The sequence below is a fragment of the Arachis stenosperma genome, chromosome 1, assembly GCF_014773155.1.
Source record: "Arachis stenosperma cultivar V10309 chromosome 1, arast.V10309.gnm1.PFL2, whole genome shotgun sequence".
Lineage (NCBI taxonomy): Eukaryota > Viridiplantae > Streptophyta > Magnoliopsida > Fabales > Fabaceae > Arachis > Arachis stenosperma.
In genome coordinates, this window is record NC_080377.1 from 118120345 (window position 1) to 118147257 (window position 26913).

Below are 26913 nucleotides of genomic sequence, written 5' to 3' on the forward strand. Positions count from 1 at the left end.
AAAGTGCGTACCGACCTCAAAAACCACCGAGGTGTTGGAGGAAGTACATAGTGGGATCTGCGGAAACCATCTCGGAGCGAGGTCATTGGCCAGAAAAGTGATCCGAGCAGGATTCTATTGGCCGACCTTGCAGAAAGATGCAACAGACTTTGTGAAAAAATGCCAGCCATGTCAGATGCATGCAAATTTCCACGTGGCTCCACCAGAAGAGCTCATCAGTATAACTTCCCCCTGGCCTTTTGCAAAATGGGGAATGGATCTGTTAGGTCCTTTTCCCCAAGCACCAGGGCAAGTCAAATACCTGATCGTGGGAATAGATTACTTCACAAAGTGGATAGAAGCAGAACCACTAGCTACTATCACCGCTCAAAGAAGTCGCAGGTTCCTCTACAAAAACATTATCACAAGGTATGGAATACCTTATTCCATCACCACAGATAATGGGACTCAGTTCACTGACGCCACCTTCAGAAACCTGGTAGCCAGCATGAAAATCAAGCATCAATTCACCTCGGTAGAACACCCACAAGCCAATGGGCAAGCCGAGGCAGCTAACAAGGTCATACTGGCAGGTTTGAAGAAAAGATTACAGGAAGCAAAAGGAGCTTGGGCCGAAGAGCTCCCTCAAGTACTGTGGGCCTATAGGACAACTCCCCAATCCGCCACAGGAGAAACACCTTTTCGACTAGTGTACGGCGTAGAAGCCATGATTCCTATAGAAATCAGTGAGCAAAGCCCAAGGGTAATTCTCCATGATGAGGTCGGAAATGTACAGGGGCACAAAGAGGAGCTCGACTTGCTCCCCGAAGTCCGAGAGAACGCCCAGATAAGAGAAGCAGCATTAAAGCAAAGAATGGCTACCAGATACAACAAAAAAGTCATTCGAAGAACATTTGCTGTAGACGACTTGGTCCTAATCAGAAACGACATTGGAGTCAACAAGTCGGGGGAAGGAAAGCTCGCCGCCAATTGGAAAGGGCCATACAAAATCAAAGAAGTGTTAGGGAAAGGTTATTATAAAATAACCGACCTGGATGGCACTGAGTTACCAAGGTCGTGGCATGCTTGTAATATGAAAAGGTACTACAGCTAGAAGCGAACTCTACTCCCTGATGTACTCTTTTCCCAGCTTCATGATTTTTTCCCAAAAAAGGGTTTTTTCTGGAGAGGGGTTTTTAACGAGGCATCATAGTAGAGGCTAAGGGAAATATACTGTCAAGACCCTTAGTAGCAAAAAGGTACCTTTCCGATTAATAAAGATCTTTTTCACTAATATATTTCTCTTAAATATCCTTCTCTATTTTTATATAAGTCTTTCTACGAAACGCGCCGACTTAAGCTCGACAAAGCGTGAAAATCCCATGAATCGACCTAGATGGTCGTCAGGATAAAACGACGAGGTACAAGTCGGTGTAAAGAGGTTATACAAGTCGGTCGTAAAAACTCGGGAACCAACCCGACTCATAAGTCGGAAAGAGATCCCGAGTAGGAAAACTTGGAAAACTTTGATCCACAGATCGGAGTATAACACCGAGTAGATGAAAAACGCATCGCAAAAATAACCTAAGTCATAAAAACTCACTAAAAGTCGAGTATAAAGGATAACAAAAGAGATATGACAACCTGAAAAGTTTAAAGCTTGCATACAAGCCTTTCCACGAAAAAGGCTCGAGAAAATAATGCAGGCTAGCAGAAGGTTTTTCGAAAAAGATCAAACATATTTCAAAATAGAAAAGCATGTGCACGCGCAAAGTAACTTAAACCCTTACCCAAAAAAGGGCACCTACTTCGATTAGAAAACCCTTATCCAAAAAAGGCATTTATTTTGTTTAAAACCCTTATCCAAAAAAGGGCAACAAACAGAATATTTTGTTTACGGCCTTGAAAGGCCAGAAGCAAATTGTTCACAAGCACCAACAGATAAATAAAGTTTAAAAAAGGGGGGACCCACAGGCCGGGCCCCCATATAGCCATAAAAATAAAGAAGTCATTTTTTGATCAGAGTAGAGGAATCACCACCACCAGGAGGAGCACCACCAGGACCGGGAGGAGGAGCTAAAGAGGAAGTCGGAGTGAGGATTGAAGAACTCGGAGCATCTTGGGGACGAGGAGGAGACTCAATAATCCTCTGTCCCCGAGTCTTCAGGTCTGATTCGGAAATGACCTCGGGGACGGGAGGATCAACGATGGCGCCGTCAATAACCACCTTGTCGGGATGGAGCGGAGAAAGGTCCAAGTCGGGAGCGATAACTCTGACTTGTTCCAAGAAAATCCTCCAAGACTCCTCGGCACCATCGGCGATAGAGTCCTCCAACTCGGCATATGCGTTCCGAGAATTCAGCAAGTCCTTCCTCACGGCCACAATATCTTGAAATAAGCTGTGGTAGCTGTCTTGCGCCGTCTTCCTCAGATTAGCCTCCAAGGTACATTGGGCCCGTAGCTTACCCTCCTCCTCCTTCAGGTGATCCCTCTCCTTCCTCAACCTATCTCTCTCCTCTTTCAGCTCCTTTTCATGTTTTTCAAAAATACGAAGTCTCCCCTCCAACTCCTCAACCCTCGAGGTTGCACCCAAGGAGCTAAGGGGAGCCTTCTCAAAAATGTCCAAAAGCTTGCCACAAACACCCGCCGTCCTAAAACTCTCCTCGGCCATGGTGGTAAGGTGGTTCCGAACAGAAACATCATCCATATGTATAAAAGGATAGATGTTCTTTCGGACGAATGCCATAGCATCCGCCTTAACCCCACCATCGAAGGAAGAAGAGCCAGACTCTGAAGTCTTGCGCTTCTTCTTCTCGGGTTCGGAGAGAATTTGGGCAGAGGGGGGTGGTCGGGGCAAGCTCGAGGAAGAGAGAACAATAGGTTGAGTAGGAGTGCCAGTGTTCTTAGGAGGAGGAGGTGGAGGGGGAGGAGAGATGACTACCCCGGACCTAGCCCGGGACTTCGCCTTAGCCTCCCGGACCCTTTGGTAGGCCTCCTGAGCATTCTTTTTTGCCATATCTACAAAAGAAAACAAATAACAACCGAGTTACAAGTCGGTAAAATGTAAGTCAACAACTCGTCGGCAAAATGGAAGTCGGCGGAAACAACTCGGAAATAAAGAATGCATGCACTACCTATTTGAGATTGAACGAAGGTCGGTGTACCCTGGAGAATTTTCCTGGTATCCAAGTATGGGGACTTCCCCCACGCTTCTCGGAAAAACCCTACAATGGCCGCCTCCACCTCGTCTAGGTCATCTAGACCAATCTTTTCGCAAGGGGTGGCTGGCAGCCAGTAAAGGGGAAAGCGAGGGGAGGAATGCTCATCCAGGAAAAAGGGGTGGTGGCCCTCTACAGCTTGAACCTTGAAGAAAAAGTTTTTGAAGTCGTGGAAAGATTCGTCAAAAAGGGTGAAAATCCTCCGACCTTGAATGGCTCGGAAGGATACCCATTGTTGTTTGTTGTTTAGCCCACTAAAGGGCTTAGTCATATGGAAAAGATAAAAGAAGATTCTCAATGAAGTCGGGAAGTCTAAAGCGTGACTTATAAACTGATAAATCTTCAAAAAACCCCAGGAATTGGGGTGGAGTTGAGTAGGGGCAACCTTGCAATGGTGCAGAACGGATATCTCAAAATCCGAGAAAGGAAGAAAAACACCCAAACGGGTGATCATGCATTCATACATAAAGAAAAAGTGAGGGGTCGCCTCATCAACTCTCCCAAAGCAGACCCGGTCTTCAGGACCCGGGATTATCAATTCATATTTGGGCTCGTCCTCGTCCGAAGTACAGAGCCTATGGTGAGTACGAAGGTGGGTGACGAACTCAGCGTCGACCAACGGTTCCTCCCCAAGGACCGTATCGTCAAACCCACTGAGAAAGAATGTCTACAGAAGCCATTTTTTATGTAAAGAAAAGTGGCAGAAAACCTACAAAAGGGAAAAAGGAAAAAAGAAAATCAAAAAACAAGGCCACTAAAGAAGAAAGATTCGAAACTAGAATCTACGGGTCAACCTATCTACTCGCCAAACAAAACATGCAAACAAAAATGACATGGGAAAAGCAGAACTAACCTTTAGCCGAAAATGAAGGTTGGAGAGAACTGAAGTCTTCAAACACAAGAATGCAACACAAACAGGATAAGGAGAAGTTTGAAAGATTGCAGAAACGGAAAATGGAAAGAGAGGGAAAGTATTTATAAATAGGCTAAGGGGCATAATGGTAAAAACGAGGCAGTCATTAATGCGACTGCACCGTTACCAAAGCCCTCAATCCCTAAATGATCCCTCAACGGACACGACGTTTGAATTGACGTAACTGTCAGAAACCAAAAGTCGCGAAAATCACGTCGGTTCTCACCATCCGTATTCTTTCAAACAAGTCGACTACGAACCCGAGTTGAATACTTGAACCCAAACTTTAAAGAAAATTTGGGCTCAAGTAGGGGCACTGTTCATACCCCGGCCCAATGTTAAGGGCCCAGGTCCAATCGAAAGGCCTGATCCAATAGATTAAGCCTAGCAAAGCACCCACCTCCATTCTAGAGGTCGGTGTCAATCCCGACTTGGTACGAAGAAGTCGGTTGTGAGATTAGCTGGCAGATAAATACTCATTCAAATGGGTAACCGCCCCTGAAATCTCTCTAACCACTTCATAAAGCCATATCTTAACCTCCCTAAGATAATGGGACGGTTATTATCCTAAAGATACGGCACTACTCCAACGGTGGTTATTGGCTCACCACTATAAGTACACTGACACACCTCAGGTATTCCTAAGTCCAATACTCTCTAAGACCTGCTTACACCCTTGCTAACTTAGGCATCGGAGTGTCTTTGCAGGTACCACCCCCCATTCACACGCGAGCACAAGTCGGACGGAGCCTCCCGAGTTACGGACCCACCTGGAGTCCTCCTCCATCACTCACTTGGGCCGCCAAACGCCATCCATTGGACTAATCTCCGGTTACCCACCGTAACATATATATATATGTCATGTGGTCATATCTTATAAAAAATTAAAATTTACATATCTGTATTTCGTGTTGTGTAGTGTCATGTCGTATTTTGTATCGTATCGAAGCTTACAATACTTTCTAAATCACCCTAGCTATATAGATGAGAACTACTCCTAATAAGTCCTAACTAACATCGTCCAATTGGATATGCCTTCACTACTTCACTTGATAATTCATATCACATCCATTCGTATCTATTGCTTTCTTTCCTCTTTACATTTGAGTTAATTTCTTATTGGCTCTTAACGTTTTCCTATTTTTGAAACATCATTAACCAAATTAAAATAGATATATTATTATAACATAATTGCTTTTATTAGTCGCTTTCCATGAGCGTCTTGCAAATGTAATGTTCTAAAATTTTGCATCCACTAATAATTAACTTAATAAACTTTCTCAACTTCTTCTAATAGCCACATATTTAAGCCCTTGAATAATTGGATCGGATTTTGTTGACAGGTTCGCTTGGTGGTGACTTCTGAGGCATCCTGCTACGTCGGGCCACTCTTTCTAATTTTTCTTTGTCGTTTAATTAGCACCGGTTGACCCAGGAAGATAATTAAAGCCTTAAAGGTATACATTTCCATGACTGAATTCACAAATCACTTTAAAGAAGAAAAAGAAGATTTGGCAATAATCAAGATTCTGAAAACTAAACTCATCATTGAATTGTTTTAGTTATTATTTTACTGATTTTGAGATTTTTTTACCTAGTTTAACAATGATTTAATTGAATTATAATAAAATAATATATAAATTATAAATAAATACAAAAATTTAAATATATATTAATATAAATTAAAAATATAAAACTAACTAAAATTTCATAATCTTACGTAAGTATAACATAAGAGTTAAATAAAAAAAACAAATATTAAGATTTATATATGAATAAAATTTATGATATTTAATTGTTTACTAATTTGTAATTTCTACTTATTTGAAAAACAAGTGTATTTTATATTTTAAATTTTTAATATATATTTAGTATAAGTTATATGTGTCATACTATTTTGGTGCTTTCTTTTGCTATTTTTTCTTTTCCGATATTCCAGGCAATTCGAATCAATTAAAATGCAAAAAAGACTTTGTTCCATAATATAATCCCACCTGAGATTGTTACACCACTGGCCACATACATACTTGAGATTACTATCAAAGAATCTGATCCAACACGTGTAATGTCAATATATCACTTGATATTATTATTATTATTATTATTATCATGAGTGTCACTCTATTCTGGCTTCTTTAATTTGTTTGTTTATTTTGGAATCGCCGAGCAAGTTTTGCCTGTAATGTCAATCTACACTCTTCGATCGTAACATTCATTCACTGTTTCTTATTATTATATATATGTTAAATCATATTTAGGTTGAAATTCTTTTGCACCGAATACTAAGGTCCATTGATAAGTTACGTTGTTCATGATAATTTAGCATTGTAGGTATGTAAGTACGGTCTAAAATTTAATGACATTTATTTGGTTGATCGTCGTAACCCTAATCTGTAATAATTCATTTATTTGCTTAGCTTTAAAATCCATGAAGATGAAGACTGGGAAAATATTGTTGCTGCTTGTTTGTTTCAAAGCCTTTTGTTATGCAGTGGTATGGATGTAGTTCCTCCATTTATATATTTTTTTATTTATTTATCATGAAATTAATATTAATATTGAGAATATATACGTGATTGATGAGAATGCAAGCAGCAAGCTAGTAAAAGCGGTGATTCAGATGGATGGGAAGGAGAGTTTTTCACTGGCATTCCCAAAATTAAATATGAGGTATTCTCTTCTTTTTTTAGTTGCTTATGATTATTTATTGTACTGCATCATGATATATTAAATTTTTATCAGGGGCGTTCTAGTAAGAATCCACTTGCATTTAAATGGTATAATGCAGAGGAGGAAGTCCTTGGGAAGAAAATGAAGGTTGGTTTTCATTTATATTATAAAGTTGTTGTAAATAATTCGTATTCATTATTATCATAAGTTGTATTCTATTATAACTGCAGGACTGGTTTAGATTTAGTGTTGCATTTTGGCATACATTTCGAGGAACAGGAGGTGATCCATTTGGTGCACCAACCAAAAATTGGCCTTGGGAAGATGGCACCAATTCATTAAAAATGGCCAAAAGAAGAAGTATGTTATTTTCAGTATACTTGACTCTCCAATTTGATAGTACCATTCATCTTATTATGGTATCTATATGTTTGTGTCATGTGTAATAATTTCTCTTACTTAATATACACAGTGAGAGCAAACTTTGAGTTCATAGACAAACTTGGGGTTGATTTTTGGTGCTTCCATGACAGGGATATAGCCCCTGATGGACAAACTTTAGAGGTGATCACTCAATCTTTTAAATTTGTTATTGATTAATAGTGCTCTGCTTCTGATTAATATTGTACTTGTTGAGTTTGTTATAGGAAGCTAATGAAAACTTGGATGAAGTGGTGGCTCTTGCTAAAGACCTTCAATCTAAGGTAATTTCACATGAAGCATCCTTTTCTTCTAGCTTATGTCATACATATGCATTAATGTATGGATTCATTTCATAATTTTTTATTTTCTATTTTATTTAATCATGTAGAGCAACAAGAAAGTTTTATGGGGAACGGCTCAATTATTCATGCATTCTCGCTATATGCATGGTGGTGCTACTAGGTATATATCTTATATATATGGTCTTTAATTTATTCCAATTATATATGCTGAGTTGATGGCTAACAAATTGAGTTGCTTTCATAGTTCTGAATTACAAGTGTATGCATATGCTGCTGCTCAAGTGAAGAAAGCCATGGAGGTACATTTGTGTGTATGAACTGAATATAGCAGTAGTAGAAGAAAAATCCATTTAGCTGATATAATTTGCAGGTGACACATTATTTGGGAGGAGAAAATTATGTTTTTTGGGGTGGTCGTGAAGGTTACCAGTCTCTTTTGAACACAGATATGGAACGAGAGCTTAATCATTTAGTAAGTGAAACATTCTACACTGAGTAATCCGAATAGTTCTACTAATAACTTGTAATGAATGCTGCTTGTTTTATCTCTTTTTAATACAGGGTACATTTCTTCATGCTGCTGTTAGACACAAAAAGAAGATTGGATTTAATGGTAACATTCTCTACAGTCACAAACTATGAAATAGTATACCATACTACAACTACTCTAACTAACTAGTCAAATGGTTCTTTGATTATGTGATTTAAGGGACACTATTGATTGAACCCAAGCCACAAGAACCTACTAAACACCAGTAAGCTTCTTAGTTTCTTATTCTGTCACTAATTTTATGCATCCTACTATGTTTCAAACTTATATATATATATATATATATACCTGCAGGTATGATTGGGATGCGGCAACCACAGCTAATTTCTTACGAAAATATGGACTTACTGGTAATATTTTTTTTTTTTCTAGTCACCCAAATATCACTCATTAACAGCCATAATAGGATAGACTCTGGTATTATATAAAATTTTAAACCAACATTCATTGTATACTAATCTGATAGTGCATAGATACATTTAAATATAACTTATAATTTTACTTCAAAACATATTAGATTTACTTTTTCAGTTGTTTCTCTGATTTCTTTGACTGAATTTCTCTCTGCAGAGGAATTCAAACTCAACATAGAGTGCAACCATGCCACACTTTCTGGCCACAGGTGAATCTATGGTCCTTGATCCATTTTTCTTTTCTCAAAATTTTGTACTTATGCATGAAATGGGTCTTAGCTTGTTCTTCATGATGCAGTTGTCATCATGAGATTGAAACTGCAAGGATCAATGGGATGCTGGGTAATATCGATGCAAACACTGGCGACCCTCAAGTTGGTACGAATAACTAAGCAATCCTGTTAATTCTTCTACAAATTTCTGTAAATTTAACAAGACTTTCATGTTAACAAGTCACAAGTTAGTAACATGAAGTTGTTCTCATTTCTGCAGGTTGGGACACAGATCAATTTCTCATTGATATTCCAGAGGCAACCATGATTATGCTTAGCGTCATCAAAAACGTATGAGCATGAAATACAAAGATACAAAGACACCATTTACTAAGCATTCATTGTCACCTAACAGGGTTAATATTGTCTTTTCCAGGGAGGAATTGCACCAGGTGGATTCAACTTCGATGCCAAATTGTAAGTCCTCCACTATCTTTTATGTTCTTATTGTTTTTCTTAAGAAAAAGTTTAGGGTCAGCACTTTTATTAAAATTTGACTAACATTTAACTAGCAAAAGAAAAGTGAGTAATCTTACACTATTAGATATAATTTCACATAATTAAAAACACTAATAATGACTAATTGATGACTATAAATCACAAAATCTACTGGCTCCTAACACTCCGCTTTTCTTAATTGGCACGCATTTTGATACTTATGGTTCCAATTTAGGCGGAGAGAAAGCACAGATGTTGAAGACTTGTTCATAGCTCACATTGTTGGAATGGATACAATGGCTCGTGGCCTCAAGAATGCTGCTAAGTTAATTGAGGTATTGATAAATATTTTTATAATTTAGATCTAGAGACTCATGTCAAAGCTTCATTCATAAATCATACTAATTTTTTCTTTTTAATTCCCATTATATTATACTGGACCAAAGGATGGTTCCCTTTCTGAGCTTGTTAGAAAGCGATATCAGAGTTTTGACACTAACCTAGGTGCTCAGATAGAGGTACATTTTTCTTTAAAAAAAATCTTCCTCTCTTTTTAATGCTTTTTTTTATTTTGGGGGTTAATTGTTTGATTGGGAATTGTGCTGCCTTAGAATGGTGAAGCTGACTTTGAATTACTTGAGAAGAAAGTCAAAGAAATGGATGAGCCTAAAGTGGCTTCTGCCAAACAGGTAATTCACTAATTTATGCTTGTTTAATAAATTGTTCCATACTTGGTAACTTTTTTTAATTCTGTCACGTTATATTCTAATCATCGACTTACTTTGTGCTGCTATATATGTTGCAGGAGCTAGCGGAGCTTATCTTCCAATCTGCCATGTAGAAATAGCATCTGCCATTTTTATTGTGTGGCTGCTGTTTTGCTTAGTAGTTTAGAATTACAATTGGCTCGCAAATGCAAATAAATTCATAGTATGTTACAACTGCTTTCTTTTCATGTGATTTTTCTCATGTTAGCTTGGAGTTAATGTAGCATGTTTCAGTCTGTTCACAAGAGGATAATGAAGTATTTATTTCTTAGTTTCATTTCAACTCTGAATTTTATCATTTATTTATTCAACACTAATCTTACAACCAAAAGGAAAGTATTTGAATAATTACATCATAGAGAAATAGATATTTCTAAGAAAACTTTATTAGTCAGGTGAAATCGTTCCATAGTTTATGATTTCAAAATTTTTTGTCAATGTTTTGACTTTTGAAGCACACGGTTAGATCGTCTCTCTCACCTTGTATTCCATTTTTGGACCCACTAGTCCACTACTTGCTACATGTGGATGCATAGTCAAAAGTAAAAATAGGACAATATCATATATATGAAATCAAATCACAGATATCCATTAAAAGAGTCAGAGGAAGTATTAGGAGTCATACATCACAGATATCCACGTTATGAGTAATGTTCATCAGATAACTTCTAACCTAAATTGAACAGTGTTCTTTCAAATCATCAAATGAGTCAGAGAAAGTAGAACAAATCATCAAATGAGTCAGAAAAAGTATTAGGAGTCATACATCACAGATATCCACGTTATGAGTAATGTTCATCAGATAACTTCTAACCTAAATTGAACAGTGTTCTTTCAAATCATCTTCTTACAAATCATCAAATGAGTCAGAGAAAGTATTAGAGTCATACATCACAGATATCCACGTTATGAGTAATGTTCATCACAGATATCCACGTTATGAGTAATGTTCATCAGATAACTTCTAACCTAAATTGAACAGTGTTCTTTCAAATCATCTTCTTGTTGTGCCAGTTGAAAGTGTTTACACTGAAACGAAAGAAGGAGAAGAAAAAAAAGTTAGAAAAAGTTAGGATCTGAAAGAAGTTAGAAAAAGTTAGGATCTGAAAGAAAGAGAGGAGAAAAAAGATAAAAGTATTAATACCTCGGATTCATGAAGATCCAACTCCTTCTTGTTTGGAAAAACGTTGCTACATGGCTTGCATGTGATTTGATATTTTTCGTGCTTTCGTACATGCTTCATCAGTTTTGTCTTGTCAACAAAAACTGCATCTTTACAATAACAACATCTAAACGGTTCTTCCAGCGGTGGCAGCTGCGGCAGCGGTGGAAGCTGCGGCAGCGGTAGAGGCTGCGGCAGTGGGGACACCGGCGGTTAGAATGAGTGAGTTTCCTCTTCTACCTATATAAACATGAATGAAATGCTTTAGCTAACTAACCGACTCTAACTGTGTAACTAACTCGGTTCCTTTCTCTCCTATACAGTGTACCGAATAGAATGGGTGTTTTGGATGGCGGTGGTGTGAGTCACTGCCTAATGCAATCATAGCCATTTTTCTAAACAATGATAATGATACGGTAATTGTGTAAAGTTTTTGTGCACGAATAAAAATTGATGGAGTTGGCCGCAGCTGATCGTCCTTCTTTCGCGCCATCACACAGTCAACGAGGTAAATAACTACTCAAGACACTCAGACACAAACTAGCTGGCGCATTTTAGCACCATTGCTGATTTCCGTGCTATCGTGTGCCGCCTAATAACTTTTCTCACTTCACTCTTTTCTGTGTCTTACTCTCTTCCATGAAAAGCCACCGCTTACATGGGACATGGGAGCCAGATCGCTGAAGAAGAGGAGGCACGGTGCACATCTCGCAGCGCCCCAAGCTTCTTCCATGGCGGCTGCTGCAGTTCTCCTCGCGCCGCAATAAGGCTCGTCGCCCTTACGCCACCGTCTCCGTGCTTCTCTAGGGGTTCTCTTTGTTTCCGTCGCGGCTCTCTTGTTCATTTCGTCGAACAAGTGGCGCGCATTCGGAAATTATGTTTCCTATGAGATGGTCAACGTGGTCAACGAGTTGCCTCAACGATTGCCTTCACCCAGAGGATGGGTGATTCTTTATATGGAGAAGGTTAACTCTACTTGATAAAAGGTATGTGAGGAAAATCGACATTTTCTTCTTTGGTTTATACTGATGCACTATGCATATGCAGAAAAAAAAAAAATTTCTGCAGTTGATGACTAGGTAAATAGAAAAAGAAGGAAAGGATGAATATGTCCATGTGTTAAGGATTGTTGTAGGGGATGTTTTAGCTAGGATCTATTAACATGTTATTACCTTATACATTTGATACTGAGTAGTTTTAGTTATTTTCTTTAACACTTGCATGTTGGTTTGATTCTAATAAGTACCTGTTGCATATTTTGTAGTCTCTTACAAGTAACTTGGCTGCAGAAAGTTGGTTTCATATATGACCAGAAAACTTTAGGCGAAGTTTGTGCTTTACCTCTCAGTCATACAATCATTTGTATCTGTCATAAATTAAGTAGTTTTCATTGTTTAGATTCAATAAGACCCTACTAAGGAGATCACAACATGATAAGATTGTGGTTGGTTTGCAACATAATCATGTTTTTATTCTTTCATAATCTTTTGTTATCTCATAATGTTAGAAGATGCCCATTAAACCGACTAATTAGATAACTGAAAAATCTTGCTTTTACAATTATTGTAGCTAGGGACATTTAATCATCAGATGTAAGATGGTTGGGGTTTGGCAACTGATGGAGAAGTCCTCTTTGGAAGTGATGGCAGTTCAACATGTATCAACTTGATCCTCGGACATTTAAAGGTCTGCCTCTAATGAGGTTTTTTTCCTTTCCTTTTCTCCATTTAAATCCATGGTCTCTTCCCCAACCTTTAATTAGTTTACCTTTGCTTGTCATGTACTTTCATGGAATTTAACTCACCCTCTTTTATGTAGCTTTATCAAAGCATACTATCTACTATAAGGATCAGCAAGTGTACAATCTCAATGAATTGGAATATATAGATGGTGAAGTTTGGGCGAATGTTTTTACGGTATGTCATTTTATGTTTAAGTATTTTTGTAGTTAAAGCTAAAGCAAATTGATCTTATATGCATCATGTTTTTGGCCCAAGATTCTTTGTCAAGCTGGACTTTGAGGTTGATATTTTACAGACCCACTGTATTGTAAGAATCTCTCGGAACGATGGCCGTGTTCTTGGATGGATTCTCCTCCCAAATTTAACGCATGACTTCTTTTTTCTTGTCTATATACAGACTAACTACTTAGTGCTTATGAGTAAATAAATGATATAATGATTAAAGTAAACACCAATTTATCATTACATGGCAACAATGTGCTAAAAATGATCGTTCGAGTTCCAACTTGATTATCTATTGAGGAATGAGGACCAAATAGGGGAGAACTCTAACAATTATGTTTGTCATTTGTTGCTTACATTCACATTTTGTCTACAATATGCAGGAAAGGACTAATTGATGCCGGGTATACCATAAGTAACCTGAACCTTTTGATCTCTCTAAACAGGACTTTTTTTGGATCCTATGCATATGTTTGCATGCTTGTGTTGCAGCTACAATTTAATAATGGGATTGAATTAATAATCATCTGTTCCGTTTTTAGACCAAATTGTTTCAAGAGGTAACTGTTGGATTTGACTCGTTGCTTATGCATTTACATTTTAAGCTATTGATGTTTTGAATGGGATAGCATGGGATCATCAGCAGAAGAGAATTTTTGGTAAGCTCCAACGTTTTGCTTTATTTTTAGTTCATTTAAAAAGAACTGCGGTCAAACTTCCAAAGATTATATATAAGCCCTTCTATTTTTATTTATTTACTTTTCGTTCCAACAATTTTTTTTTTTTGGCTTTTAGTTTCCTTTTTCGTTTTCAGCAAGTTTATGTAATTCATGTATTGTTTGCAGTGACTGGAAAATTGTGGCCAAAGCTGTATGAAATCAAGGTTGTTCCTATAAATAAACCCATTGATGAAGGGATCATTGAGCAGCTTTGCTTGCATCAGCCATTCAAATTTACATAATGTTACCTCTTTGGATGTTGGGGTTTTTCTTTATTTGCAAATATAATTTGGGAGGGGATATAATATAATATCCATTCTTTTGTATATGGTTGGGATAAGGTTGTAAGTAACATGTGAAAAATGCTATCTATTATGTTACAAAATTAAAGTTATTCATATATGTTAATGTACTTTAGTTATTTAATATATAATTTGTAGTGCAGAAAGTCTTGTATATTGAAACCAATTTTCTTAAACTTATATTACATTTTGATTATTTTTTTGCTAGTTTATGTATTGATATGATGATATCCATTATTAATTTTGTTTTGGTTTGAATTTCTGCCGGAATAACAGCTAAAAAAAGAATAATATCAGACATACAGTGAGGTTAATTTTTTTTTTTCGGTTATACAATTAAAAAAGGCTGTCTATGTTTGAAAGACTAACAAATATTTTTTCAAAATAAAAACATCACCAATATTCTTTGGAATACCATTATGGGTTTTGCTTGTATCTTCCATTGTAGCATTCATTCTTACAGTATGTATAATCATATGCATCTGCTGCATACACTATCATCCTCGTCGTCGAGAATCCTACAAAGAACGTTTCTCTTTGTCCAAATCAGATGTCTGCAGGCGCCTCAGTAGTGTTCTTCATAGATCTTCATCCCTTGACAAATATAGATCATTGTTGCTTTCATCAGCATCATGCAACTTTTCAGAACCTGAGAAGAACTCTGAGTATTTTTCAAGTGAGGATGATCTTGATGATCATGATGGTGCTGAGTTACTCCAATCTGACTCACCAGAGTTCAAAGGAGTTATGTGTCAGCATTTTCAGGTAGAGGAGTTAGAGGATGCTACAAATGGATTTGCTGAAAGAAATGTGATTGAAAGTTGGGACAATGGAACAGTTTATAGAGGTCTGTTAGCTAATAATATGAAGGTGGTTGTGAAGAAGCTACCTTGTCACAGGTATAAACAAAGTTGTTGCTCCATCTGTTCCAAAATATCTGTCACTTGACACAATACATTTAGTTCATGTTATTTTGGAAAGGGGAGAGTATATTACATAACCTTGCTAGTGAAGATTATATGTTATTCTCTGCATTCCATAATAATGGTGTGATTGTTTTATAATTTGATTTGTTTATATGTTTTAGTTGCCAACCTGAGGAGTCTTTCACAAGTGGAGTTAACTGCAAGTGCCAAGCACAAGAGGCTTGTGAAATTGATAAGATACTCTACTTATAGTATATAGTATTCATATTTCATGTACTAACTAACAGGCTAGGCTTTCTGTTAGTATCTGAATATATAGATAATGGAAATCTGCATAATTTCAAGGATCACTGAGCCCTCTAACATGACCTATCAGATTGCACATTCTATAAGCTGTTGCAAATGGGTGAGAATCCGACCCCGAAATCATGTTATGTAACAACTTTGTTAAAGAAATTTATGTTTACAATACTGTGTATGATAAATTCACTTCTGCATAATTTCATACCTTCATGAGGAAGTTGAACCAAAGATTATCCATGGCAGCACAAACTCTAGGAATATATTACTTGACCAACAATGGAATCCTAAGATCTCTGATTTTGGCCTTTTTAAGCTTCAAAGTTCTAACTCTAGTCACTCTATGAGGTAAACATTGGGGGTCAGATTATTAAATCTTCATGAATTAATTTGAAATTGTATTCAATTTCCCATTAACTACTAATTATTTTAAAATTCATTTTCTTATATTAATGTGGTCCACTAGTAACTTCACTGAGAGTAATGACATTTATGATTTCGGAATACTTATAATGGAGATTATATCAGGAAGGATTCCATTTCCATCACTCACAGTCAACCACAGGTAAACAATATTGGATTCATGAGTTATTGGTTTTGATAATTACTTAGAATGGTTGAGATTATGAATTTGTTATCCTGACTACATCAAAATTGCAGGCCTATATATATAGTGGACTGGTTCAAGTCAATGATTTCCAATGGCAAGATTTCGGACTTGGTTGATCCGAAATTGCCCAAAAAGCCTTCTTCCATAGTTCTAAAGCAAATATTCTATTGTACATATCGTACAAATATTCTATTCATACTTTTACTCCCTAAACCTCCATTGTACGCATTGTACAAATATTTTATTAGCTCCTTATACTTTTCCATTTATAATCTATCACGAACTATATTATATATTTATTCAGTGATATTATTTCTTTTAAAAAAATTATTTACATCATACAAGATCCTATTTGAAAATTTGTGTGCTCATATTCTTCGATTCTCAATTTTCGTTAATAAATATAGTTTTTAACATTGCTATTCATAATATATTATTTGTATATATAATAGTAATTTCCTAAATTTTTTCAATAATTTGATTAATTTATATGTGAATCTATTGTGTTATTATTAGTGATTTCAATTCCCAAATTTTTTCATAGACTTCACTAATAAAATAGTATGAATTATGTTACATATACATAAAAAATAATTATTTATAAATGGTCACCGAAAGAAATATGCATTTGATATCTGACAAAAAAAATTATTTTATTATAAATAAGTTTGAATATTCATCCAAATAGCAGTACTGAATGATAACAAAATGGAGATAAACATGTATTCATCAAAATTTTACTGTAAGGAAGAACAAACACTTTGCAAATAATCTTTTAAAATACAAAAAAAAAAAAAAACTAAAGAAATGAGCTAGAATAACACCAGACAGGAGGACACAAGAACTTCACATCGGATAATAGTTTTTGACAACTTCCATCGTCCAAGTCGAAGATGCCAATATCTTGAAGTTCGGCATCCTCCATTGATTTCAATTCTATTAGATTATCTGTAAAGTAGATTTGATTTCCTTTGGTTTGAATACTTGCAGGCAGCATTTGAACAGAAGAGTTGAGTCCAATCATCAGTACGCAATTTTCCAAACTATCTAGTCTGGACCATTCTTTTGCATTCTTCTTCAATTCATAGATATCAAATTTGTAAGTACATAATCCACGATAAGTAAAATGTCTCACCAGCATCAATAAACTTCCATTAGCACACCCAACCAAATATTTAAGCTGATAAGGACCCACCGCAGCATCAGAGGGAGGTTTGGCTTCATGAATACCACCTACAGGCCCTGACTTTGTGTTTGTATCAAATTCGTATAGCTGGCCACGTTCTTCTACTGCATATATCTTTTCTCCAAAAAATATGACATCATGAAAAGACGGTTTTCTAGTTGAAAGATCTAACCATCTCTTATCATTTGGTTTGTAAAAGGCTAATGTACAACCAGGTCCATATATAGCCACTGCCATAAAATCTTCATTGTCATTACTAGGACATGAATTTATAATAACCTTCCAAACCCAGATCCTATTTATCCAACTGCTCGACCTCCGGTAATCATCCATATCGTCATCGTCCAAAACCCGAATAGTATATTCAAGGCCATAATTGTTAGGATTGTAGTCAATTATATCCGGAAAAGTCGATATTGGAGGAAGATCTAGATGGACTACCTTTGTAAACGCATTTAACATATACATCGAACCTTGCTGGTATATATCTTGGACGATCAACCATCCACCAAAAGAACCACGGATGAATTTGTTCTGCATCTCTGGTAGCTTGAGATGGTGGATCTCGTCTTCATAAAGAGACTGAATATCAAGTGGTACTTCATTAGCAATAGGTAACTGCATGAGATGGTAGATCTCCTCGTCTTCGTAAATATGAGTACTGGAAGATTCTTCAGGCATCAGCAGCCACAAAATCTCGCTGGAGATCTCTGGAAGTTTCAAGCTCCATTGCTTGCAAACTAAACGAAGTTGGATGAAATCATCGTACGAATAGAAGTGCTCCGCAATTTCCTTCAAGATGTCATGATGAATGTTTGCCCATCCATCAATGTCGTCGTCACCCATATCTCAGACTCATGCTATGTTATTCTCAGATGAAAAGGTGTAGGAGTGATCACTTTTATTAAAATTTGTACTTAATTAACAAAAGAAAAGTGAATAATTCTACATTATTAGATAAAATCTTACACAATTAAAAATACTAATAATAATTAATTAATGACTACAAATCACAAAATTTGTTAGTCCCTACCCTAGCACTAGCAGATATCAGGTGAGAAGCAAACTGCAGAAGGCAGGATTTATTTCAAGTTCGCTGTGTTTGTTACGTATATATAGGATTTGCTTGAGCCTCTACAAAAATATTTTCTAAAAAAATTTTAAAAGATCTTTAAAAAAAATCTTTTATCTTTAAATATCTAATAAAAAAATATCTTTTACCTAATAATTATATTTAGATATAATAATATACAAATATTTTTTTAATTTATTATGTTAATAATATATTTTTTAAATAAAAAATTTAAAATATAAATTACTATTTTTTAAAAAAATATTCTATTTATTTTATTACTATTTTTATTTTTATCATTAAAATTTTTTTAAACACACTGATTTTTTTTCTAATAATTGAATAAGGCAACGGATTCCTTGCTCCATATTTTATGTGGGAGTATCATTAACCCACTTCAAAATAATTATAAATTGAATCCCGTTTTTTTTTTTAAAAAAACTAAAAATTAGAAATTGACCTCTGTATTTATTAAGTTTTACACTCTTCCCTTTTTAATTTTGATCACAAATTCAACGTTGTAAACCATTTGCTCTGATAGGGTTTTGCCCTCTTTCAATAGTGATTGACATGGTCTCTTCCTCTTCCTCTGCCGTCTCTCTCATCCGCTCATCTTCGCCATGTAACCCGCTTCTGCAGCTGCCTCGAAACTTGCTTCCGCTTCTACTGCGCCGCGCAACCCACTTCCCCGCCGTCGCGCAACCCGCTTCCCCGCCGCCGCACAACCCGCTTCCCCAGCTTTCTATCAGGTAACATTTTCACCCTATCTCTTGTATATATATATTTTCTTACTTCTTTCCAAACTCAGATTCTATTTAGTTTATTTTGTTTTATTGCTTTTTCTATGGTAAGTTTTTGGTAAATTTAAATGAAGTTTAATTTCAATTTGTGTTTGATATATGTTAAAGGAAACTTTGTTTCAATTGTTTATCAGTGATTCTATTTTTCTGGTTCATATGTGTTGTTTCTTCTTATTTATTGGTAACAACCTTAATTTGATTGATTCTGTATGTGCATATTAAATTTGATTTCTTACTAGCTAGCTAGCTTGCTATAGTGATATGACATTATTATTATGCACAGCTTCGTATTTAGGGCTTAAAGAGTTTTTACCACCATATTTGGATCCAAATCTCACAAATCAAGAACTCATCACAGGAGTCAACTTTGCCTCTGATGGTTCTGGTTATGACACACTTACACCAACTCTCAGTGTATCTATAATACTACTATCTTTCTTTATCTACATCTTATTTATCACATGCCTGAAATGGTTATAATTTCTTTTTTTTTTCCTCAAATATATGTTTCATGCCTAGCTTTAATTTGTCAATTTGGTTAAAAATATTTTTGTACAAAATTACTTACCTAAATCCTTTTTATGTATAGATATAGATGGATAGAAGTATTAAGTATACATAGATTGGTTAATTTTTCTGAATTTGCATTGGTCTCTCTATTAATTGCAGAATGTAATTTCAATTCGAAAACAGTTGGAACATTTAAAAGAATACAAAAATAGGTTGGAGAGGATTCTTGGTAAACAGAAGATCATATGAAGAACGCTATATTTTTCAGAAGTGCAGGGACAAATGACTTTGTTATTAATTATTTTACATTGCCAATACGAAGAAAGAAAGAGGATAAGTTATTGTTTGGAACGGTGTAGAATTGAAGGAAGTAATTGGTATCCAGAGGAAGAGAAAGAAGAGGACAGAGGGTAAGTTATTGTTTTGCAGCATGAAGCAGCAGCTACCTGGCGTTGATGCTAAATTGCAGAAGATTGCAGATTCTACGAAGTTAGTTATTGTCATCAGATGATTGATGGTTATCTGATATGCAATGTAACAGTCATACGAGGTGAATTCAAGGGGCATTGAAATATTCTGTAAGAGTTGGCTTCCTGAGGCATCCAAGCCAAAAGCAACAGTGTTTTTCTGTGATGGATATGGAGACATCTGCACTTTTTTCTTTGAAGGCATGTTCCTGGTATTAGTAACATGTATCTGCAATTAACTAGAGCAGTAATGTTGTGAATTAGCAACTCAAACGTGTCATGGGATTATTTTCAGGCATAGCTAGGAAGATAGCATTAGCTGGATACGGGGTCTTTGCTATGGATTATCCTGGATTTGGCCTTTCACAAGGCCTCCATGGCTATATCCCTAGTTTTGATGGTCTTGTTGATGATGTCATTGAACATTACTCAAAAATCAAAGGTAATTAAATTCTCACCATCTGCTCTGTCTCGAATTTCAGTCTGTGTTAATTTTGCTGTCATAATAAATCTGTTGAGATGGCATTAGTTTCTTCTCAGAAAGTAGATCAAATATGATATCATTGTCTCCTGGTTGGTGGTTTTTGTACTTTAGATAGAGTAAAGTGATTAGAATGGCATAATGCTTACTTCTGTTCTATTATTATAAATTAGTCTGTATGAAGTAATGCTTAATAGTAGAAAGTTCAAAGATGATATCAAAGGAATGAGTGTCAACTAATGGTTCATTTCATGCAGCTGTCTTAGGCAATTGCATAACTAGAATTAAAGCATCAAACGTATGATGTGCATTAGGAAACTATGATGTGCAGCAACCCCAAGGGTAACATTAACATTGCAGAGTTGAGAAAGGCCGCAGAAGCTCACAAGGACAACTTATCAGCACTTATGATAAAATTTGCTTCCTATATATTGATACTTGTATATTCCAGTTATATAAGCAAATTGACATTATTGTCAAACTTTGAGCCTTTTTTATACTAAGTTTGGTTATGATTTGATTGTAGGTAACGTATCCCTCAACCTATGAATGTACCTACGGGCTTAGATTATTCCTGCGAGGCTGCGACCACTTTGAGCCTTTTCTTACTTTTCATGAGATATACTTTTCTTTGAGTCTTTTCTATTATTCTTACTTTTCTTACTTTTCATGAGATATACTTCAGTTCTATGAATGTACCTACGGGCTAGATTATACTTCAGTTCTATTTTCTTTTAAAGGAAAATGGATGATTGTAGGCTCAATGTCAACAATGATGAATTCTGTCTTAAATATTACAACCAGAGTGTATATAAGCTGTTATCCAAAGACTTTGCGAATCCTTGCAGCATAGACCAATATGCTATGATATGTGCACGACAGTGATGCAATATTAGAATATTTCTAAAAAAGTCTTGCCTCTTCCTCCTCCCTCAAGTGAATAATAATTGTGTTACTTTATTTTATGATTGATGTTGTATTCTGTAGTTTTATATGATTATTTGTATGAAGTATATTGTATTATATAATTTAAGATAGATCAATTATTTGTATGATTATCTTTTATCTCTCTCATTGTGTATCACTTTTACATTATCCTATTAAAAACTTACTTATAATTCTGGATAAAACTAAAAATCATCAGTTTTATTTACTTTATTTTTTTAAATTTTTTTTATGATGAACTCATCTTTTTTAAAGTAAAAAAATAAACTGTATAATATATATTTTACAACTATAAGTACAAAATTATTTGAAATTTAGATAATAATGATCTATTCACTAATTACACTATGTCCCGTAAATGGTTAAAGACCGAAGTAAAATTTTACTCTTAAAATTTTAAATTTATCTTCTTCATTTTTAAATAAAATTTTAAATTTTAATATTTTTAAAACTAATATATTTACATTTTTGCAATCGAGAAACAATCTTTCTTGATAGGCACCGAATCAAAGAGAGAAGCAAAAATTATTGAAAACCAAAAAAGAGAGATGAGCTCGTGTTTAGCTCTTATCACGCAGTAAAATGGCTCTTGCTATACATATTTGAATTAGAAAAAGTTAAAAGAAAAGAAGAAAAAGAAAGAATATAAAAAATGCTTCCATGTCACTTCCACGTCGGATCCTCCTCCCTCCATACAAAAATGGGATATTATAAAGGAAAAATAATTAAATGATAGACAGAAGAGTGCGATTCACGGGAGCATTATCAACCTTTATAAGAAACAAAAGTGTGATTCAAACTAACACTATAAAATAAAACCAATATTTTTTATAGTTTGCTCTTAAACAGAATCCTTGTGCGGTGTCCCTCAATAGAACCAGCACCTTCTGTCCTATGCGGTGCCCCTGCTTGGTTGGAAGACTTGACTGCACTACTATGAACATTGTACCTTTTGTATACCTTATCCCGGTTCTCTGACCATCAAGTCTCTGCTTGACGCAGTCCGAATCTTTCCTTGCTGAAAGTCAATTTAATTCACCACCACATCGATTACATATAGAATATGATGAATTAAAACAGCACTGATAATAATCAGGGAGATGCAAACACCACTCAATACTAGAAACTGATAAGCACTCCATGTCTAGGATCTGTATTATATTTATTTTAGTGTTCTAAAAGTAACAATAGTACTCACCTAAAAAATATTTTTTAGAAATTCCATACAAAAAAAAGTTAGGAAAGAGACGTTGAAAATGTGAGTGTAGATGGTTTCAGAAGGAATGCCGGTTTCCTTTTTTAATGGTAAAAAGTAAAAACCAACTCCAAATGACATGAACATGAAAGATGAATGTTAGTAAGGGCAACTGGGAGAATTAAAAATGTTGGTAAGAGTAGTTTTCTTGACCAAATACTTCATATAGGACCAAAGATATTAGCCTAGTTTAAGATAAATCCAACAAGACACACCAAAGGATATAGCATTAAAAGCAATTGCCCTAAAGATCATGGTTCAATCCATTCTGCGTTATTGCTGTTAGTAGACAGTCCTGCATTCCTTGATCTTAAAGCCATCTGAAAACTTAGAATCTGAAAACTCAGAATCCAATTTCACAACACAAACTCATCTTAGATTCATAAAAATTAACCAGAAAGAAAGATGAAAGTGAAAAGGCAGTGGCTTATACATATTTGGAATGTAGTGATATCCTGTTGTTGCAAGGCTATTGCTAATTTCAAATCAGAACTGTCACACAATTACAGGTAAGATCAAAATTAACCATATCATATTGAATAATTTTAATTGAAATTACAACAGGATTTAAAAAGGAAAGGGGGAAGGGAGAAAATGTTTACAATGAATTCTATGGGAGTCAATTTTTGGAACCTAATGTATGGTCTAATGCTCAAGTTAAATCTCGCATTTCACATGGCCTTTGTAAATAAATCTACATGAAATATTCCTAACTAGCATCTTAAACCAGAAATAAAGGATTCCACAACCTTAAACCAAAATACTATACCATATTACACCACTTCATTGCTACTGTACGAAGCATTCTCATCATATACCTACAATATAAGCAATATAATATCAATAGTACTAGCTAATAGGCAGCAATTAAGACTTTGTCTTAACTCATTGGTAAAAATACTTACTAGTGAGTCATCTTCAATGTTCATGTGATCATCCAAGTCATTATCAAATGACATTCATATCATATCATATGGTTATGGACTTGCAATAAAGGCAAGAAAAAAGGAATAGCAAAGTGCAAAAAGCCAAGAAGGGGGTTAAAATGGACATGAGGCCATAATTATACAAAGAAAAATTATTATTTTGTATGGAATCACATTCACACATCTGCACAAGAATTTAATTATAACTTTACTGGAAACAAATTTATATAGACATGAAATCATTATTGTTATAAAGGTAAAATTCTTTGATTCAGTCATCTACTTTGCTAGTTGAGGTTTTGACGTTGAAAAGGGAATGGTTCAACAAGGATTTGATCCCCTTATGCTCAAAGTTCAGATTTGATTGGCCTTTACACTCAATTTTGTTTCATTTTCATGGCAATAACATTCCTCCTAACTACTGAGTAGCACAGCAATATCATCACTATTATCACCCAAAAAAGAAAAAAACATACGAAATGATGAATTGAAAAGGCATAATGATTAACTAACCTCCAAGCGTTGAGGCAGCGTCTTGCGCGGCGGCGGTGGAAGCAGGTTGCGGCGTCGTCTGAAGCGTGATGTGGCGGCGAGGATTGGCGAACAAGAGATATAGTAGAGGAAGAGGATGAGAGAATGGCGCTGAATGAAATTGAATGAAAAACCCTAGCAGAAATGCTTCTCTTCTCTTCTCTTCTCTTATCTTCTCTGTAATCTTCTGCAATTTAGCATCAACGCCAGGTAGCTGCTGCTTCATGCTGCAAAACAATAACTTATCCTCTGTCCTCTTCTTTCTCTTCCTCTGGATACCAATTACTTCCTTCAATTCTACACCGTTCCAAACAATAACTTATCCTCTGTCTTTCTTCGTATTGGCAATGTAAAATAATTAATAACAAAGTCATTTGTCCCTGCACTTCTGAAAAATATAGCGTTCTTCATATGATCTTCTGTTTACCAAGAATCCTCTCCAACCTATTTTTGTATTCTTTTAAATGTTCCAACTGTTTTCGAATTGAAATTACATTCTGCAATTAATAGAGAGACCAATGCAAATTCAGAAAAATTAACCAATCTATGTATACTTAATACTTCTATCCATCTATATCTATACATAAAGAGGATTTAGGTAAGTAATTTTGTACAAAAATATTTTTAACCAAATTGACAAATTAAAGCTAGGCATGAAACATATATTTGAGGGAAAAAAAAGAAATTATAACCATTTCATGCATGTGATAAATAAGATGTAGATAAAGAAAGAGAGTAGTGTTATAGATACACTGAGGAGTTGGTGTAAGTGTGTCATAACCAGAACCATCAGAGACAAAGTTGACTCCTGTGATGAGTTCTTGATTTGTGAGATTTGGATCCAAATATGGTGGTAAAAACTCTTTAAGCCCTAAATACGAAGCTGTGCATAATAATAATGTCATATCACTATAGCAAGCTAGCTAGCTAGTAAGAAATCAAATTTAATATGCACATACAGAATCAATCAAATTAAGGTTGTTACCAATAAATAAGAAGAAACAACACATATGAACCAGAAAAATAGAATCACTGATAAACAATTGAAACAAAGTTTCCTTTAACATATATCAAACACAAATTGAAATTAAACTTCATTTAAATTTACCAAAAACTTACCATAGAAAAAGCAATAAAACAAAATAAACTAAATAGAATCTGAGTTTGGAAAGAAGTAAGAAAATATATATATACAAGAGATAGGGTGAAAATGTTACCTGATAGAAAGCTGGGGAAGCGGGTTGTGCGGCGGCGGGGAAGCGGGTTGCGCGACGGCGGGGAAGTGGGTTGCGCGGCGCAGTAGAAGCGGAAGCAAGTTGCGAGGCAGCTGCAGAAGCGGGTTACATGGCGAAGATGAGCGGATGAGAGAGACGGCAGAGGAAGAGGAAGAGACCATGTCAATCACTATTGAAAGAGGGCAAAACCCTATCAGAGCAAATGGTTTACAACGTTGAATTTGTGATCAAAATTAAAAAGGGAAGAGTGTAAAACTTAATAAATACAGAGGTCAATTTCTAATTTTTAGTTTTTTCAAAAAAAAAAACGGGGTTCAATTTATAATTATTTTAAAGTGGGTTAATGATACTCCCACATAAAATATGGAGCAAGGAATCCGTTGCCATAATATCTAAACAAACTCATAGTGCCTTGTTATTTTGGGTAGATTTTATTCCGTTTTATTTAATTTTAAATTTCAAATTTTATTGAAAAATTAAAATTAAATTGAGGAGCATAACTAGTTTTTTTTGGGGACGCTATCAAATACGAGTTTGGAATCTATCTATCTAATACAGTAATAGCGTGATACCTCACATGATCATATTGGAAATTTGGAATCTGTATCATTCATTATTTATTATTCAAAACTTTTATTTAACTTTTAGGGTAACAAAATTAATTGTAGTTAATTTTATTTCACTGATTATATAAATATTTTATATATTCATTTAATTATATTCGTTAGTTTGAATAATGATTTACATATATAATAAATTTAAAATAATAATCATTTTTGTTAATACAAAAATATATAATTAAATATATTTAAAATATTTTTACATTAATTGATCGTATATGTGAAAATTAAATCTTATGTTTATTTTTAGGGAATATAAAAAGATTGAATCTGGTTCAAAATTATTTTTTTTTCGGAATAACAAAATCGATATTAATGAATTTTGATATATTTCATTTTTATATTCACTATATGAATTTTTAATGAATTTTGATATATTAACAATATGATGTATTTCGTTTCTAGTATATATGCACAAAGTTACTTCAATGGTCAGTTTAGAATTATCATTTTAGTAGGTATACGAATAATTATTTTAATTTTTATATGGATGATTATTTTGATTGAATTGAGTTTAGTTATATATCATTAAAATATGTTGGATGTTCAATTTAATAGATAATTAGATGGTTATTTTTACTAGAGGTGGACAAGGATGGCCAATGAAAAAGCTTCTAATGCGAGAGAGGTGGATGATTGATAAAAGTAAGAGTTACAATCGGTTGAAGAGAGGAGGAGGGTGAATGATTAATTTTTTAAAATAATTGTTTGAGTATTTTGATTTAGATAATTTAAAAAATTCTTTATTATTATTTTTATATTAAACCAAATTTAAAATTTATTGTATACATTATCAAGATTCTTCATTGTCTTCTTCACGGAATTTTTTGACTTGAGTCTTAAACACGATCTCTTATATATCATTTCATTATTTAAAACAAATTTCATAATAGTTTTGACTGTTGTACCAAATCTGATTTTATCTTCATAACCTTCAAAACGTTATTTATGTTCTAT

At 34.8% G+C, this 26913-nt stretch overlaps 2 protein-coding genes, 2 long non-coding RNA genes and 1 pseudogene across 11 annotated transcripts; 3 read left to right on the forward strand and 2 right to left on the reverse strand.

Moving 5' to 3' along the window:
• Nucleotides 1-6123: 6123 nt before the first annotated feature.
• On the forward strand, nucleotides 6124-10222 carry LOC130939145 (xylose isomerase). 3 transcript variants are annotated; one of them, XM_057867254.1, is made up of 21 exons: nucleotides 6124-6172; nucleotides 6528-6604; nucleotides 6706-6780; nucleotides 6853-6927; nucleotides 7011-7140; nucleotides 7253-7344; nucleotides 7428-7484; nucleotides 7592-7665; nucleotides 7750-7804; nucleotides 7876-7977; nucleotides 8067-8118; nucleotides 8215-8260; nucleotides 8350-8405; nucleotides 8626-8677; nucleotides 8767-8846; nucleotides 8961-9031; nucleotides 9117-9157; nucleotides 9414-9513; nucleotides 9625-9696; nucleotides 9790-9867; nucleotides 9984-10222. In XM_057867254.1, the coding sequence occupies exons 2-21, from the start codon at nucleotides 6539-6541 to the stop codon at nucleotides 10017-10019; spliced, it is 1410 nt and encodes a 469-aa protein (XP_057723237.1). In that variant the 5' UTR covers nucleotides 6124-6172; nucleotides 6528-6538; the 3' UTR covers nucleotides 10020-10222. The 3 variants fall into 3 exon arrangements, with proteins under 3 accessions (XP_057723237.1, XP_057723230.1, XP_057723245.1); XM_057867247.1 differs by having other exon boundaries at nucleotides 6133-6289; XM_057867262.1 differs by lacking the exon at nucleotides 6124-6172 and adding an exon at nucleotides 6393-6441.
• Nucleotides 10223-11997: 1775 nt separating this feature from the next.
• On the forward strand, nucleotides 11998-14150 carry LOC130984905 (glutaminyl-peptide cyclotransferase-like; annotated as a pseudogene).
• A 2577-nt stretch (nucleotides 14151-16727) lies between these two features.
• Nucleotides 16728-17960, reverse strand: LOC130932215 (uncharacterized). The gene has a single exon (XM_057861677.1). The coding sequence runs from the start codon at nucleotides 17958-17960 to the stop codon at nucleotides 16728-16730; it is 1233 nt and encodes a 410-aa protein (XP_057717660.1).
• A 737-nt stretch (nucleotides 17961-18697) lies between these two features.
• On the forward strand, nucleotides 18698-21283 carry LOC130982766 (uncharacterized). Of its 2 annotated transcripts, XR_009087324.1 has the most exons (5): nucleotides 18698-18935; nucleotides 19656-20175; nucleotides 20259-20405; nucleotides 20702-20884; nucleotides 20971-21283. It is a non-coding gene; the product is annotated as an uncharacterized LOC130982766 (long non-coding RNA). The 2 variants fall into 2 exon arrangements; XR_009087239.1 differs by having other exon boundaries at nucleotides 20702-21283.
• A 621-nt stretch (nucleotides 21284-21904) lies between these two features.
• LOC130967950 (uncharacterized) lies at nucleotides 21905-25563 on the reverse strand. 5 transcript variants are annotated; one of them, XR_009081460.1, is made up of 4 exons: nucleotides 25319-25563; nucleotides 23550-24598; nucleotides 23414-23462; nucleotides 21907-23136 (listed from the first exon to the last, which is right to left on the reverse strand). It is a non-coding gene; the product is annotated as an uncharacterized LOC130967950 (long non-coding RNA). The 5 variants fall into 5 exon arrangements; XR_009081455.1 differs by having other exon boundaries at nucleotides 21905-23462; XR_009081456.1 differs by having other exon boundaries at nucleotides 21905-22979; nucleotides 23078-24598.
• Between the last annotated feature and the right edge of the window lie 1350 nt (nucleotides 25564-26913).

Excerpts from the sequence above, each read along its gene's own strand:
- LOC130939145 (XM_057867254.1), top strand. The coding sequence starts at position 6,539 with ATGAAGATGAAGACTGGGAAAATATTGTTGCTGCTTGTTTGTTTCAAA. Across the intron at positions 7,805-7,875 it reads AAGTGAAGAAAGCCATGGAG|GTGACACATTATTTGGGAGG; the intron begins GTACATTTGTGT and ends TATAATTTGCAG. Across the intron at positions 9,697-9,789 it reads ACCTAGGTGCTCAGATAGAG|AATGGTGAAGCTGACTTTGA; the intron begins GTACATTTTTCT and ends GTGCTGCCTTAG.
- LOC130932215 (XM_057861677.1), bottom strand. The coding sequence starts at position 17,960 with ATGGGTGACGACGACATTGATGGATGGGCAAACATTCATCATGACATC.